General features: G+C 45.7%; 1 protein-coding gene across 1 annotated transcript; it reads left to right on the top strand.

The window, feature by feature from the left end:
• Window positions 1-10149: 10149 nt before the first annotated feature.
• On the top strand, window positions 10150-14242 carry LOC127782380 (protein SMAX1-like). Its single transcript, XM_052309558.1, has 3 exons — window positions 10150-11707; window positions 11981-12254; window positions 12353-14242. Exons 1-3 carry the CDS (start codon window positions 10440-10442, stop codon window positions 13937-13939), a joined length of 3129 nt encoding a protein of 1042 aa, XP_052165518.1. The 5' UTR covers window positions 10150-10439; the 3' UTR covers window positions 13940-14242.
• Window positions 14243-15493: the final 1251 nt, after the last annotated feature.

Raw genomic sequence — 15493 nt, 5'->3', positions numbered from 1 at the left:
AATTGTTCATCACAGAATAATAATCAAAAACACCTTTGATTTTACAAAAGGGAGGTGACTGGATGGGTAATCAATGATTAAATTAGATGGATGAGTAGCGTCTTGACCCAACGGCTGATGACTATGTAGTAATACGATCCGATGGCTTAGAATTATTGATGATGTGGCTACTTGCATGCTTTGCTTTATAGGAGTAAATGCCTCTTAGTGGGTACCAACTATATAGGAAGATAGGATATGCGCATTCATCTAGTTTTAAAGGTATGAATATGGGTAGGTCTAACGCACAATTAGTCTCAAGCGCGTGCACGGACACGTCACAGAAAAATGCCTAGGTGCTCACAGCCTTTCCCTTTCCCCAAGAAGAAAAGACTATACAAGCAGACGTGACTAACCTTATGCAATCCATTAGGGCCGAAGAAACTCACATGAGTAGATTGTGGCCCAAAGAACAATTTATAGTACATTGGGAATTTGCACTTTATATGGATAAAACTCTGTATACAGGAACATTGTGATTTTGTACTCATAAACTTTATAAACACATACTAAATACTTTATATGGAGAAAACTTTATACATGGGTACATTTTACATACTAACATTCCAAACACAAACTTTTTACAAATGAATTTGAAACAACAATCTTTAAAAAAGAAAAGACACATAAAAACAACTTTATACATAGAAACATTCTGCGGAAAATATATGGCATACAGATGAATTTGAAAATGACGTAATTCACATGTGGGCCGCGAGGCCCATCTGGCTTAGGAGCAGCGCCACCGGCCAATCCACTTCCACGCCTTGCGCTCAAGTGGCCCGCACATTCTCCTCGTCCCTAGCCCATGTGATAAAATCACCTAGATAAAAAAAGAAGAAGAAATGATAGAAGGTTGAAACAAGAAGGATTGTGCGGGATAACAAATTCTCCTCTCACGCGTGGGCATTCACCGAGTAGCCCTTGCATACGTATATATATTCAGCATGTGCCAATCCACTACTTATTATATACATCTGGTGTATTGTGCTAGGCTACACAGTTGTGGTTTAGATCATTTGTGTACTTAAAGTCTATAAACTTCTTGCTTTTTGATTGAAAGTTGTGTATGCATAGTTTGCCACACCTATTGTTATGTTAGTATTTCCTAGAAATGTGTCTCTACTATAAGTGTCGGAGGGTTAACTCCTCCACCAGGGAACCGTGAGGCCCCCTTTTTTTTGGTTCGGTCGGGGGCAGCGGGTGAAATTTGAGGCTTCGAGAGCGAAACCGAGTCATCTTGAGGGGATCAGGCCCCCCTCCCCAAGACGATGAGACAAAAGGGGTTTATACAGGTACGGGCCGCTATGAAGCGTAATACCCTACTCCTGTGGGTATGATTCTTCTGTGCTTAGAAAGTCCCTGGATCCCTGGTATCCAAGCTAGGGTTAGACAAGCTTTGGCTCAGGGATTCTAAGTCCCATCCCCCTCCTTGCTAGGCATGGTCCTCCTTTTATACTCTAAGGGGATACCACATGTGCTGCGAGTGCTCCCTAGGGAGAAGGGAAAATATTCTCTATATTAAATACATGTCTTGTGCCTTAGCCCAGAAGCTATCTGCACGTCGGTTGCTGCGCGGGGCCCATCAAATCATGCAGGGCGCCCTTGTCATTCGCCACTTAATGGATGAGGACTTCCGGGTTCTCGTTCACACCAGAAAAACGGGAACCCAGGTCAGTTCAGAGTGGTTGGACTAGCTCTGACCAGGGTAAGAGGCTGTGAAGCCCCTCATCATTATGATGGGACGGGACGGAGCACACCGCTCGCCGCCTGACACATTGACAGGGCGGGGGTACACAGTCGCTGTCTGTCGGTGATATGGGCCCGGGGGTACCATGTCTAGAGGGAGGAGGCCGCCCTTAAGCCCACGTGGCTCCTCCCGAGGGGGGTCGAGCCCAGGGTGTTGCCGCGGCAACCCCCTCCCAGCTTGGGGTTGGGCAGACGCTGCAACACCCCGGGCTCGACCCCCCTCTGGTGGAGCCACGTGGGTTTGGGGGAGGCCTCCTCCCTCTAGCTGGGAGGGGGCTGCCGCCGCTCCACCCCAGGCTCGACCCCCCTCGGGGGGTAGCCACGTGGGTTTGGGGGCGGCCCAACCCCAAACTGGGAGGGGGCTGCCGTCGCAACACCCCGGGCTTGACCCCCCTCGGGGGAAGCCACGTGGGTTTGGGAGCGGCCTCCTCCCTCTAGCTGGGAGGGGGCTGCCGCTGCTCCACCCCGGGCTCGACCCCTCCTCGGGGGGAGCCACGTGGGTTTGGGGGCGGCCCAACCCCAAGCTGGGAGGGGGCTGCCGCCGCTCCACCCCGGGCTCGACCCCCCTCGGGGGGAGCCACGTGGGTTTGGGGGCGGCCCAACCCCAAGCTGGGAGGGGGCTGCCGCCGCAACACCCCGGGCTCGACCCTCCTCGGGGGGAGCCACGTGGGTTTGGGGGCGGCCCAACCCCAAGCTGGGAGGGGGCTGCCGCCGCTCCACCCCGGGCTCGACCCCCCTCGGGGGGAGCCACGTGGGTTTGGGGGCGACCCAACCACCCTGGTTGGGTCGCCCCCAAACCCACGTGGCTCCCCCCGAGGGGGGTCGAGCCCGGGGTGGAGCGGCTGTGGTTGGGTCGCCCCCAAACCCACGTGGCTCCCCCCGAGGGGGGTCGAGCCCGGGGTGGAGCGGCGGCAGCCCCCTCCCAGCTTGGGGTTGGGCCACCCCCAAACCCACGTGGCTCCCCACGAGGGGGGTCGAGCCCGGGGTGGAGCGGCGGCAGCCCCCTCCCAGCTAGAGGGAGGAGGCCGCCCCCAAACCCACGTGGCTCCCCCCGAGGGGGGTCGAGCCCGGGGTGTAGCGGCGGCTGTCCCCTCCCAGCTTGGGGTTGGGCCGCCCCCAAACCCACGTGGCTCCCCCCGAGGGGGGTCGAGCCCGGGGTATTGTGGCGGCTGCCCCCTCCTAGCTAGAGGGAGGAGGCCGCCCTCTCTTGGGGTCGAGCTGCCCCGACCCCCTCCACATATCAGCCCATGTGTACAGGGTTAGGTGGGCGCGCCTAACGCCCACCCAACTGCATTTAAAGCAGTCTATGCAACCGCGCCATGCCGCATTTAATGCGGCGTGCTGCGCATCTGATCGGTCTGTGACCGATTGAATGACCGATGAGACGGTGTCGGTGATATGGGCCTGGGGGTCATAAGACTAGAGGGAGGAGGCTGCCCCTCAATGCCATGGCCACTCCCTCCTATGACTAGGGGTCGGGCTCCCCCGATCCCCTCTGCAGGTCGCCACGTGCGGTGGGTTAGGTGGCCACCTTCGAGCGCTCACCTACCCACATTAATGGCAACCTGAGCAGGCGCGCCGTGTCGCATTTAATGTGACGTGTAGCGCACCTAAATTGGTCTGTGACCAGTCGAATGACTGATCGGTCTGTGACCGATTGAATGACCGATGGGACAACGACTGTGTACCCGCGCTCTGTCAGCTCGCCGTCCCGTCCCATCATAATGATGAGGGGCTTCACAACCTCTTACCTCGGTCAGAGCTGGTCCAACCACTCTGAACTGACTCGGGTTCCCGTTTTCTGGTGTGAACGAGAACCCGGAAGTCCTCATCCATTAAGTGGCGAATGACAAGGGCACCCTGTATGATTTGATGGGCCCCGCGCAGCAACCGACGTGCAGATAGCTTCTGGGCTAAGGCACAAGACATGTATTTAATATAGAGAATATTTTTCCTTCTCCCTAGGGAGCACTCGCAGCACATGTGGTATCCCCTTAGAGTATAAAAGGAGGACCATGCCTAGCGAGGAGGGGGGATGGGACTTAGAATCCCTGAGCCAAAGCTTGTCTAACCCTAGCTTAGATACCAGGGATCCAGGGACTTTCTAAGCACAGAAGAATCATACCCACAGGAGTAGGGTATTACGCTTCATAGCGGCCCGAACATGTATAAACCCCTTTTGTCTCATCGTCTTGGGGGGGGGGGGGGGGCCTGATCCCCTCAAGATGACTCAGTTTCGCTCTCGAAGCCTTAAATTTTATCCGTTGCCCCCGGCCGAACCAAAAAAAAGAGGGCCTCATGGTTCCCTGGTGGAGGAGTTAACCCTCCGACAATAAGTAATTGTAACTTCTACTTATAGCCACCAGTTTTTTTCGATCTAGAAGACGGGGCTATGTAAAAGATGAATTTAAATCCCCATAAGTTAAATTCTAAGATTTAAATTCGGTAGCGGCTACTCTCGTCTTAACTTTTAATATATATATTTGGAGTCTTCAAAGAAAAACTAAGATAGGGTGAAGATGGATGTTTAGCTTGTTTAATTGTATTTTTTACTGTATAAATATCTACCGCCTGTTCGGTGGGTATTGCTACAGCTACAGCCCCTGCTACAGCAGCACATACGTTGTATGTATTGGTGCTGTGCAACCGCAGCAATAGGCCACCAAACACAACCATATTTAAGACACATGTCTGACATGTCGCTCGACTACAATGTCATTGAGATCGTCTAAACTTCAAACAATCAAACCTAAATTACTCGCTATTTGATTTAGAATATATGTACCTACATAATTCATCATGCCTACTATTGGTGTTTCCTAAAGTATGTATTCACGTGTTAGCCTTGAGGTCATACAGTATTCTCATAACACTCTCACAAACTTTCATATATGTATATCTAATGGATTCATGGTATACAAATTATGCTTTATTTTTTCATAGGTATGCACACTTTTATCAATAAATAATTAAATATACAATTTATCTTTTTTATGGAAGAATAAAAATATATCTAAAATTTTTATTTAAGTTTTCATTGTATTCATTATGATGATATGTGCTACCATCAGTACCCTTGACTCCGAGGATTCATTGTCCTAATAAAGAATTTTTCTTAAATAATGGATATATGGGTGTTTATCTGGTTTTAAAGGTATGAATATGAGCAGGTCTAATGCACGATCAGTCTCGCCCACGCGCCAGCTGCACGAACACGTTGCGAAAAGAGGCCCAGGTGCACGCGGCCTTTCCCTTTTCCGAAGAAAACAAGTCTATACAAGCATGCATGACCATCCCGAACTATGCAATCCATTAGGGCTGAAATTAATAACTCACATGAGAAATTTATTGGTCCAGAAAACAATTCATAGTACATTGTGATTTTGTACCGATAAACTTTATACAGAAAAAACTTTGTAGATGGGAACATTCTACGTAGAAACATTCCAAACACATACGTTCTACAAATGAATTCAAAACAACATTGAAAACAAAAAAAGAAAAGAAAAGGCACATAAAAACAACTTTATATATAGAAACATTCTACCTAGAAAATATTTGGCATATAAACTTTCTACAAATGAATTTGAAACAAACATTGAAAATCAAAAGGTTAAAAAAGGATAAGGACATAATTCACGTGTGTGCTGTGAGGCTCATCTGTCTTAGGAGTAGCGCCACTAGACGATCGACTCCTGCACCTCGCGCCCGAGTGGCCCACATGTTCTCCCCATCCCTAGCCCATGCGATAAAATCACCTAGATCAAAAAGAGAGAGGAAAGGATAGAAGGCTGAAATAGGAAGGATTACGCAGGTTGACAGATTCTTCTCTCACAGGCGGGCATTCAGCGAGTAGCCCTTTGCGTATATATATGTTCAGCGTGTGCCAATCCACTACTTGTTACATACGTCTGGTGTACAGCGCTAGCCTACAAAGTCATGGTTGAGATCATTTGTGTAATTAAGGTTTATAAGCTTCTCGCTTTTCGATTGGAAGGTGTGTATGCCATAGTTTGTCGCACCTGCCATTACTTGGGTGTTTCCTGGAAGTGTGTCAATATTTCGGAATTGTGTGAGGTGGTATATTATCTCCGAGATTCCGACAAACTTTCTTTATTCAGACGTGCAGTGCAGGTTTGGCATACGAGTAGACTTTTACTTTTGTTGAGGTATACAAATAAGCTTTTATAAATAAATATGTAATGATCTAGAAATAAATTAAAATACCCCACATAATAATCAAATTAATATTTATCTTAATATCTTTACATTGTCTAACCTTCCTGTGTATCCTATCTTATTGTAAAGTTATAACCCACTAACTCCTAAAGCTTAACATGCAAAGATGCCACATCATCATCCACTAACAACCATTAAATTTAAACTTCATGCAAACATATTATATTATCTATAATTTTATAATTTATTAAATTTTAGAGCTTTTAAAATACAAGCATGTTAAATCATCATCCCACATAATTTACATAATATTTCAATATATTCATTATTTTTTATAATATGCTATGTACCTATATAATTCATCCTCACTTAGTTAATGTTATTTCTCTTTTCTCTCATTAAGTCATATCATATAATTCTTTTTAGTGCCTAAATGATTAATCTATGGTCCAAATTATCTCTCCCTTTTCTTCTCTCATTAATCCATATCACCTCAATTATTTTTAGTCTTTAGATGATTAATCTACGGTCCAAACTATTTCAATACTTTTCTTCTTTCAGAAAGTCATATCAGTTTACTTTTACATTTGAATCATCATTCTATATATCATTTAAATTTAAATTATCATAAGCCACGTTAACTTATATAATCTTATGTTGTCTAGCTGTTTTACATATTATTTTTATTTATTATTATCATACTTAAACTCCTGCAGCAACGCGCGGGGTTTCACCTAGTATCTTTTAAGTCTACGAACCTATCCGAGAAAATGAGCATTTTTAGCTAGCCTCAATTTTTTTCCTAAACGTGACCTAGAACAGACCTTTTAGGGAAAAATTATTGTAAAACTAAGCAGACAACTTAGCTGGTAGCTTCATAAATAAGGGACCATCCATGAGCAAGTGTGCGGCCAAGATCGATTTCTTGACTATGATAGTTATGCCCTGGAGGAGATATCAAGTGTTTAACAATATATATATATATATATATATAGTAAATTTGTTTGGTGCTCCATGGTGCCCGGGCACCATTGTTGAAATTGAGTATATACCCAATTCAAATGAGTATGAAACTTTTTCAATTACTTAGGTATTAACATTAACTACTTTACTAACTAGTTTAAAGCAAGTTTGAACTGAATTTGAACTTGTTTTTGTTAGATTTTGATTCTAGGTATATAGCATCCATACATATAATTAGTTAGGTATGTAAACGCGGATTGTGAAATAAAGTTAAATTTGAGTTGTTTTGTTGATAGGTATATGTATGAATCGAATTATTATAACTAGGTATATATATATATATACTCATATGGGGCACCATGGTGCCCGGGCACCATGGTATCAAATGCACAAAATCACTCAAATTTTTCAAAATTTTCAAATTGTGAGTATATACCTAGTTATAATAATTCGATTCATACATATACCTATCAACAAAACAACTCAAATTTAACTTTATTTCACAATCCGCGTTTACATACCTAACTAATTATATGTATGGATGCTATATACCTAGAATCAAAATCTAACAAAAACAAGTTCAAATTCAGTTCAAACTTGCTTTGAACTAGTTAGTAAAGTAGTTAATGTTAATACCTAAGTAATTGAAAAAGTTTCATACTCATTTGAATTGGGTATATACTCAATTTCAATAATAGTGCCCGGGCACCATGGAGCACCAAACAAATTTACTATATATATATATATATATATATATATATATATATATATATATATATATATATATATATATGTACGTGCTTTTGGCTTTTGATGTGTAGTAATTACTTGACGCGACTGTTTAACTACCTAGTTATTGAAATCTAGAACAGTCGTCGAGCTATTAATCGTGGCTCACTATCTAGAAAGTGATAGGCTGACTATTTCCTCTGTTTATTTGAAATAATATTTTCACCAAATTTAGCTAAACTGACTTACATATAAAGGCACGAAAATATAACACGATTGCTTCTTTTTTTTTCATAACTCAGGTTAATTCATTCACACAGGTAACTTGACAGCACAAACCATTCACACAGAGAAACAATACAGTTTGGAATTACTACTCCATCCCATAAAAACTAACTCCTAGCTACGAATAAACATAAGTGTGTTCAGTTTCATAGCTACTATGATTGATTTTTTTTTACGAAGAGGTACTATAATTGACAGAAAGATTATATTCTGAATTTTTTTACTTCGAGATACCAGTTTACCCTTTGGGCGACCGAGCAAAAATTACTATATCTCGAAGTGACAGCCAACCATCTCGATCATCTCAAAAAAGATATTTTTATTCCCCTACCTTTCATTCATCACCCTAAAAATAAAATAAAATCAACTGTCAAGGCAGTGGAAATTATAAGTAAAAAAAATTAACCCACACGTCGCATCAAGCTTTCATCCACTAGCAAAGCAACTGGATTAACAACTAATCATGTTTACTTTCAAGTCACCGTGTGCCCGGGACCCGGGGTAGATATGACAAAGGTGCCTTTTTGTGGACAAAATAATGCAAGATGCCCCTTGATAAGAATGAATATTGCATTCAAGGACACAACAAGCTATACCTATACTACTTCTACTTTGCAAGATAAGTTGGCAGCCACAAGAAACCAGTTTGTTCTGCAGGCCACATAATTGTGAAGAAAACGATCGAGACGACAAACAAGATAAGCTACATATTTAATTTCCTCAAAAAAGATAAGCTGTGTATTTTGTGTGATTATGAAGGCATAGATGTGCAAGTATTTTGTGTGATTATGAAGGCACACATGTGTTCTATTTTCTCTGTTTCTTTTTATATATTAAAAGCTTTATATATGTATATTTTTTAATAAGCCTCCTGACCATGCTGTGATCTTTTAATTTGCATGTGGTAGTATTAACATTGCTGAAGCCTGAAGCATCCAAAATTGGAAATTGGATGAGGAAGGTTTTATTGTAAAGAATTGGTAGGAATGGTTTAATAAAATTTTAAAAATCGCCAGTCCTTCAGATTGATGTTTTATGTGGAACCGTAACAACCAATGTTGATAAACATGTCAAAAGAAATTTAAAGGGAAGTATTTAAAGCCAGAATTATATCCCTAGACTTGCAACTAATTCCCAAAATGGATTACATAGTGTGCCAACCGTACAATATCTATATTCGAGGAATTGGACATCTTCACACCTATAATTACAAGATCACATACAATTTGCAAACCAACTTAACTATAAAACGAACGTGAAAATTATTTAGCAAATGCAAATGTATATAAGCCATCGCAATTCGCAAATATATTGATAAAACTATCATAAACATGCGCATATAAAATTAGAAAAATGCTAGTAGTATCTACCATGTTGGGAAAAATAACAGAGCTGTTAATTTAAATAAATAACCGGATGCAAAGCTCCTTTTACCGCTCAAAAAGTCTCGCATCTTACCATCAAAACGCGGTTAATTACTACCCCTCTTGTATTGTCAAAGTTAACCCCTTTCCTTTTCGCACCGAGAAAAGAAAAAAAGAATAATAAGAAAAAGAAAAGAAAAGAAAAGGGTGATTAAGAAAAAAGAGGAAACATTCACGTTTGCAAGCGGGGGGACGGATGGCGGAAAGTGGTGACGCGACGCAACCCTTTCCTTTTCCTTACCTCAAACCCACACCCTCGCACAAACACCCAAAATAGAAATTCATTTTTTATTACTCTCAAAAAGCATTCACGCTACAGTATTTAATGAATATATTATTTCTGTTTCCAAAATAAAATCATTTTTGCTTCTTCCGTTTGTTCCAAGACAAATTTACTTTTTAAGTAATCATTATATTAGAGTTTGCAAAGGTAGAAAATAAATACATTGGTCAAAATATTTATTTTTGACTTCTCCCGTTTGTCACAAAACAAATTCACTTATGAGTAATTTATCGCAGAGTTTTTGAAATTAGAAAAATAAATACATTAAGAATAGATAAAAAATCAATAATCATATTTATATTTGATTTTGTATTGGTATGCGCGGGATGAATTAAAAAACTTATTTTGTACCAAGGTTGTACTCCACTTTAGAAAAAAAGTAATAATAGTAGTAACAAATAAAAAAGAAGAGCAAAAAAATCAAGAAAAGGAAAAAGCAGGTAAAAAAATTATAAATAAAATATCTCCTCTGCCCCAAGCGGGCAATTGTAACAAACAACAAACAACGCAGGGCTGCGCGAAGACGAAGATTCTATTCGCATTTCGCCTTCTCCTCCTCCTCCTCCTCTCTCCTTCCCTTCCCTTGCGGTGAAGTGGTGTACTACTACTACTACTAGTGCTACTACTCCTCGTCGTCGTCGTCTTCGTCTCGTTGCCTCCGCCTCTCCATCCCCTTTGCTGCCTCTTCTTGGGTGGGGTTGGGTTGGGTTCTTGGCGGCGGCGAGGGTGGTGTGAATTTTGGGTGGAGGGGTGGTGTTTGATCGATTGATGAGTTGGGGGAGATCAAGATGAGGGCGGATCTTAGCACCATACAGCAGACGCTCACGCCGGAGGCCGCGGCCGCGCTGGCGAGGGCCATGGATGAGGCTGGGCGGCGCCGGCATGGGCAGACCACGCCGCTGCACGTCGCCGCCGCGCTTCTTGCCGCGCCGGCGGGGCTGCTCAGGCAGGCCTGCGCGAGGGCGGCGTCGGCGGCGGGGGCGGGTGGGGGTGGTGGTGCGGCGGCGGGGGCGGGGGCGGGGGCGCACCCGCTGCACTGCCGCGCGCTCGAGCTCTGCTTCTCCGTCGCGCTGGATAGGCTCCCGGCTGCTGCGGCGGCGGCTGCGGCGGCGCATGGGGCGGGGGCGTCGCCGCCCGTGTCGAACGCGCTCGTCGCGGCGCTCAAGCGGGCGCAGGCGCAGCAGCGGCGTGGGTGCCCCGAGGCGGCGCAGCAGCCGCTCCTCGCCGTCAAGGTGGAGCTCGAGCAGCTCGTGCTGTCCATCCTCGACGACCCCTCCGTCAGCCGCGTCATGCGGGAGGCGTCCTTCTCCTCCGCCGCCGTCAAGTCCATCATCGAGCAGTCGCTCTCCGCCCCCTCGCCGTGCCCCTCCGCCGCGGCCTCCGCCACGACGGCCGGGCCCGGCCCGCTCTCCCCGTCGCCATCCCCACTCCCGCGCGCCGGCGCGGCCAACGCATACCTCAACCCTCGCCTCGCAGCCGCCGCCGCCGTCGCCAGCGGCGGCGGCGGCGGCGGTGGCGACGATGCGCGCAAGGTGATCGACGTCATGCTCAAGCCGACGCGCCGCAACCCGGTGCTCGTCGGCGACGCCGGCCCGGACGCGGTGCTCAAGGAGGCAATCCGGAGGATCCCGACGGCCGGCTTCCCGGCCCTCGCCGGCGCGAAGGTTCTTCCTCTGGAGGCGGAGCTCGCCAAGCTCGCCGGCGACAAGGCGGCGATGGCGGCGAGGATCGGGGACCTGGGCGCGGTGGTCGAGAGGCTCCTCGGCGAGCACGGCGGCGTGGTCCTTGACCTCGGCGACCTCAAGTGGCTCGTCGACGGGCCCGCGGCGGCGGCGTCGGAAGGGGGCAAGGCCGCGGTGGCGGAGATGGGGCGCCTTCTCCGTCGATTCGGGCGCGCCGGCGTGTGGGCCGTCTGCACGGCGGCGTGCACCACCTACCTCCGCTGCAAGGTCTACCACCCGGGGATGGAAGCGGAGTGGGACCTCCACGCCGTGCCTATCGCCCGCGGCGGCGGCGCGCCGATCGCCGCCGCCGCCGCCGCCGGCTCAGCTCTCCGGTGCGTCCATCTCTTTCCCCTGCCTGATTCAATCTTGATTTCTTACAAAAAAAATTGTTTGGTGTGAATTTGTTTCACCTGGGAGAAGATTTCATTTGGTGGGGAAATTTTTGCTTTGATTAAGGTTTTTTTTAATTCACTATGATGGTTGAAATCCTGAAAAAGGTAGTAGTTGCTTTTTGTGTAACAACAGTATGCTTCTACTTTTGTGTTCAATCTCATAACTGTAGCTCAATTCCTGTCAATTTGATGAATTATTATTGGATTGTGTAGGCCTGGAGGCAGTGGAATTCTCAACAGCTCAATGGGGATGCTATCACCTGCACTTCGGCCTATGCCAGTGACACCAACGGCGCTCCGGTGGCCGCCTCCGGGGAGCGACCAGTCTTCGGCAGCAAAGCCGGCCATGTGCTTGCTTTGCAAGGGTAGCTATGAGCGCGAGCTCGCTAAGCTTGAGGCCGAGCAGACGGATAAGCCGGTGTCCCGCCCTGAGGCTGCCAAGCCTGGATTGCCACACTGGCTGCAGCTCAGCAATGATCAAAATAAGGTATGTGTTTTTCCCATGTCGAAATCTTGGGTAAACATCAAGCTCTCTTCTACCGGAATCGCCATTAATATATGGTGTTTTTTGTTTCTTTATTACAGGCCAAGGAGCAAGAGCTGAAACTTAAGAGGAGCAAAGATGAGCTTGAGAGGAAATGGCGCGAGACGTGTGCCCAAATCCACTCCGCCTGTCCCATGGCACCGGCGCTCTCCATGCCTCTTGCCACATTCACGCCACGCCCACCCGTCGAGCCCAAATTGGGGGTCGCAAGGGGTGCCGCTGTCCCCACTCTTAAGATGAATCCCAGTTGGGAGAAGCCCTCGGTTGCGCCGACCCTTGAGCTCCGTAAGAGCCCTCCTGCCAGCCAAGTGAAAACTGACCTTGTGCTCGGTCGCTTGGACCCGGGCACGAATCCTGCTGTGGAGAATGAGCAGAAGGAAAGTTGTGAAGGACTAACGGCTCTACAAAAGGCCAAGATTGCTGGAATTTCTGATATTGAATCCTTCAAGAGGCTCCTCAAGGGGCTTACAGAGAAGGTCAGCTGGCAGTCAGATGCCGCTTCAGCCATTGCTGCTGTTGTAATACAATGCAGATCTGGCAGCGGGAAGCGGCGGAACGTTGGGACAAGGGGTGACATGTGGCTCCTGTTTGTTGGCCCTGATCAAGCTGGTAAGAGGAAGATGGTGAACGCATTGTCTGAGCTGATGGCAAACACCAGACCAGTCGTCGTGAACTTTGGTGGTGACCGGTTGGGCAGGGTCGGCAATGATGGTCCTAACATGGGTTTCTGGGGAAAAACTGCACTCGACCGGGTCACTGAGGCAGTTCGGCAGAACCCATTCTCGGTGATTGTTCTGGAGGGCATCGATCAAGTGGACGTTGTTGTGCACGGAAAGATCAAACGGGCAATGGAGACCGGTCGCCTACCAGACTCCCGTGGGCGTGAGGTCAGCCTTGGTAATGTCATATTTGTGCTCACCACAAACTGGGTACCTGAGGAGCTCAAGGGATCAAACGTTGAGACTCTGCTACGAGGTGAAGAGAGGATGTTGGAGTCAACAAGTTCGAGTTGGCAACTAGAGCTCTCGATTGGTGACAAACAGGTCAAGCACCGAGCAGATTGGCTATGCGATGATGTTCGCCCTGCAAAGTTAGCAAAAGAACTGTCCAGTAGTCACGATCTGTCACTTGACCTCAATTTGGCAGTCGGCGCCTTGGATGACACTGAGGGCTCACATAATTCCAGTGATGTCTCGGTGGAACAAGAGCAGGAGAAAGGGCAGCTTGCAGTCAAGCGATCAACACCGGCCCCTGGCTCTGATATATTGGAACTTGTCGATGATGCCATTGTGTTCCGACCTGTTGACTTCGCGCCATTCAGGAAGACGGTTACAGATTGCATATCGGCGAAATTTGAATCGGTCATGGGGAGCAGCAGCTCATTCAGGATTGATGAAGATGCTGTCGATCGGATGGTTGGCAGTGTCTGGCTTACCGACGAGAAGATTGAGGACTGGGCCGAGAAAGTGCTCAAGCCGAGCATTGAGCGATTGTGGCACAATGTGAAACATGATAGCGGGCGCTCTATCATTCGTCTTACAGCAGTTGCAGACAAGGCATTGCCAAGGTGGGGAGGGGGCAGGGAAGGGCTACCGGTGGTGGTAACGATCGCCATTGATGGCATGTAGAGAGGGAACTGGGGGGAGATAAATTCTTTGTATGGTAGATATGTAAATATTGGGGAGAACAACTCCCTGTTATAAGCTAGGGGAGGTTACTATCTGAAGCACATAGGAGGGAGGGAGAAATGTCCATTGACCACCAAATAGGCATGGAGGTTATAGATCTTATAACACCCAAATATGATCTATAGTTTTGATATATTTTATAGCTGTGTTCATTGAAACAAAAAAAAGGTTTTCTTTTGCTTCTTCCTAATGTTGCAAGGATTGATCGGTGTAGAGGAAGTAAATAATGATATTGTGCAATAATTTTCTTGGCCTGGAACCAAATGTGCTCAAATCACTTCTTGTAATGCATGAGCCATTTGAAATGCATCAGGTTGCAAAGATGTGAATATATCAGAAGTTTTGCTCTGTGTGTTTTGTACTTGTCTGATGTGAATATATTTATTGACAGGGAAGAAAAGTTGATTCAGGCTGTTTTGATTGTAACCCTTTTTGGGAGCTTATCTCTTGAATTGGTACCAACTGTAAAGTAGGTCAACTTTATTGAAAGTTGATATTCTGTTCAAGAAATATGGAAAAACGTGACATTCATGTTTGCTGATAGTTGTGTTTTTTTTAAACTTTTATTATTCTTCACACAAATTTCTTGCTTATCATTATAACACATCGTTATCTTGATTGAATCTAGTGATGAATCTTTGGCCACACGCCCATACCGTGGTCCAGGTCGAACCCTACTTTTTCTCACAAATTTTCAGAAACTTTTTAAAATAAGAATCTAAAGGCATTGCTCGGTTTCTCACAGCTTTATACACTATGACAACATTTCACACTAGATAGCTGCACTTTATCTTTTGGATGTTAAAGGTTGACCATACATATCAAGTATCACTTCTTGCATGCAATGGTTACCTTTCCTTTCTTGCTTGCTTGCTATACTTTCTCACTTGAATCATCAAAAGATTATACTAGTTAAAAAAACTCAATATGAAATATTATGCTATAAAATATCATCAGAGTTTTTTTTTTTTGTTATTTTGTATGCCATGTGGCCAATTAGGTGGCTCCCTGCCACTAAGTTTAACCATCACTATTTAATTCTGTGTTTAGTTATGTGGTATGATTTGATCCACCAATACTACGTTGGACCCGAGGCATCTTGTTGGTTTCTTTATTGGAAAAACTTTTGGTGAGAACCAAATAGCAACTTTTTGGCCTAATTGTGGGCCCACATTGATGTGGCAGATCACCAACTCAAATCAACTTGGAAACATTCTATGCTTGTTTATTCTATTAATGTTAGGTTCCATCAGGGAAGCTTAACTTTTTTAATTACAAGCTAACCTGCATGAGTCACAATGACAATTATACCCCTGAATTACACTAATGATAGAGCTTATTGCTGTTCAAAGGGACTTCAACTTCAGTGGCAATTGTGTCTGTGAATAGTCAGAGGGATTACTTTCTATGTGCATGTGACGAGGACACGTGGCATTGCTAATTTCTTTATTACTCACTCAAGTTGGCTCGATTAGATTAATTATCTAGCTTTGT

This window comes from Oryza glaberrima, chromosome 8 (assembly GCF_000147395.1).
Source record: "Oryza glaberrima chromosome 8, OglaRS2, whole genome shotgun sequence".
Lineage (NCBI taxonomy): Eukaryota > Viridiplantae > Streptophyta > Magnoliopsida > Poales > Poaceae > Oryza > Oryza glaberrima.
This window is presented reverse-complemented; position numbering and strand designations above follow the sequence as displayed.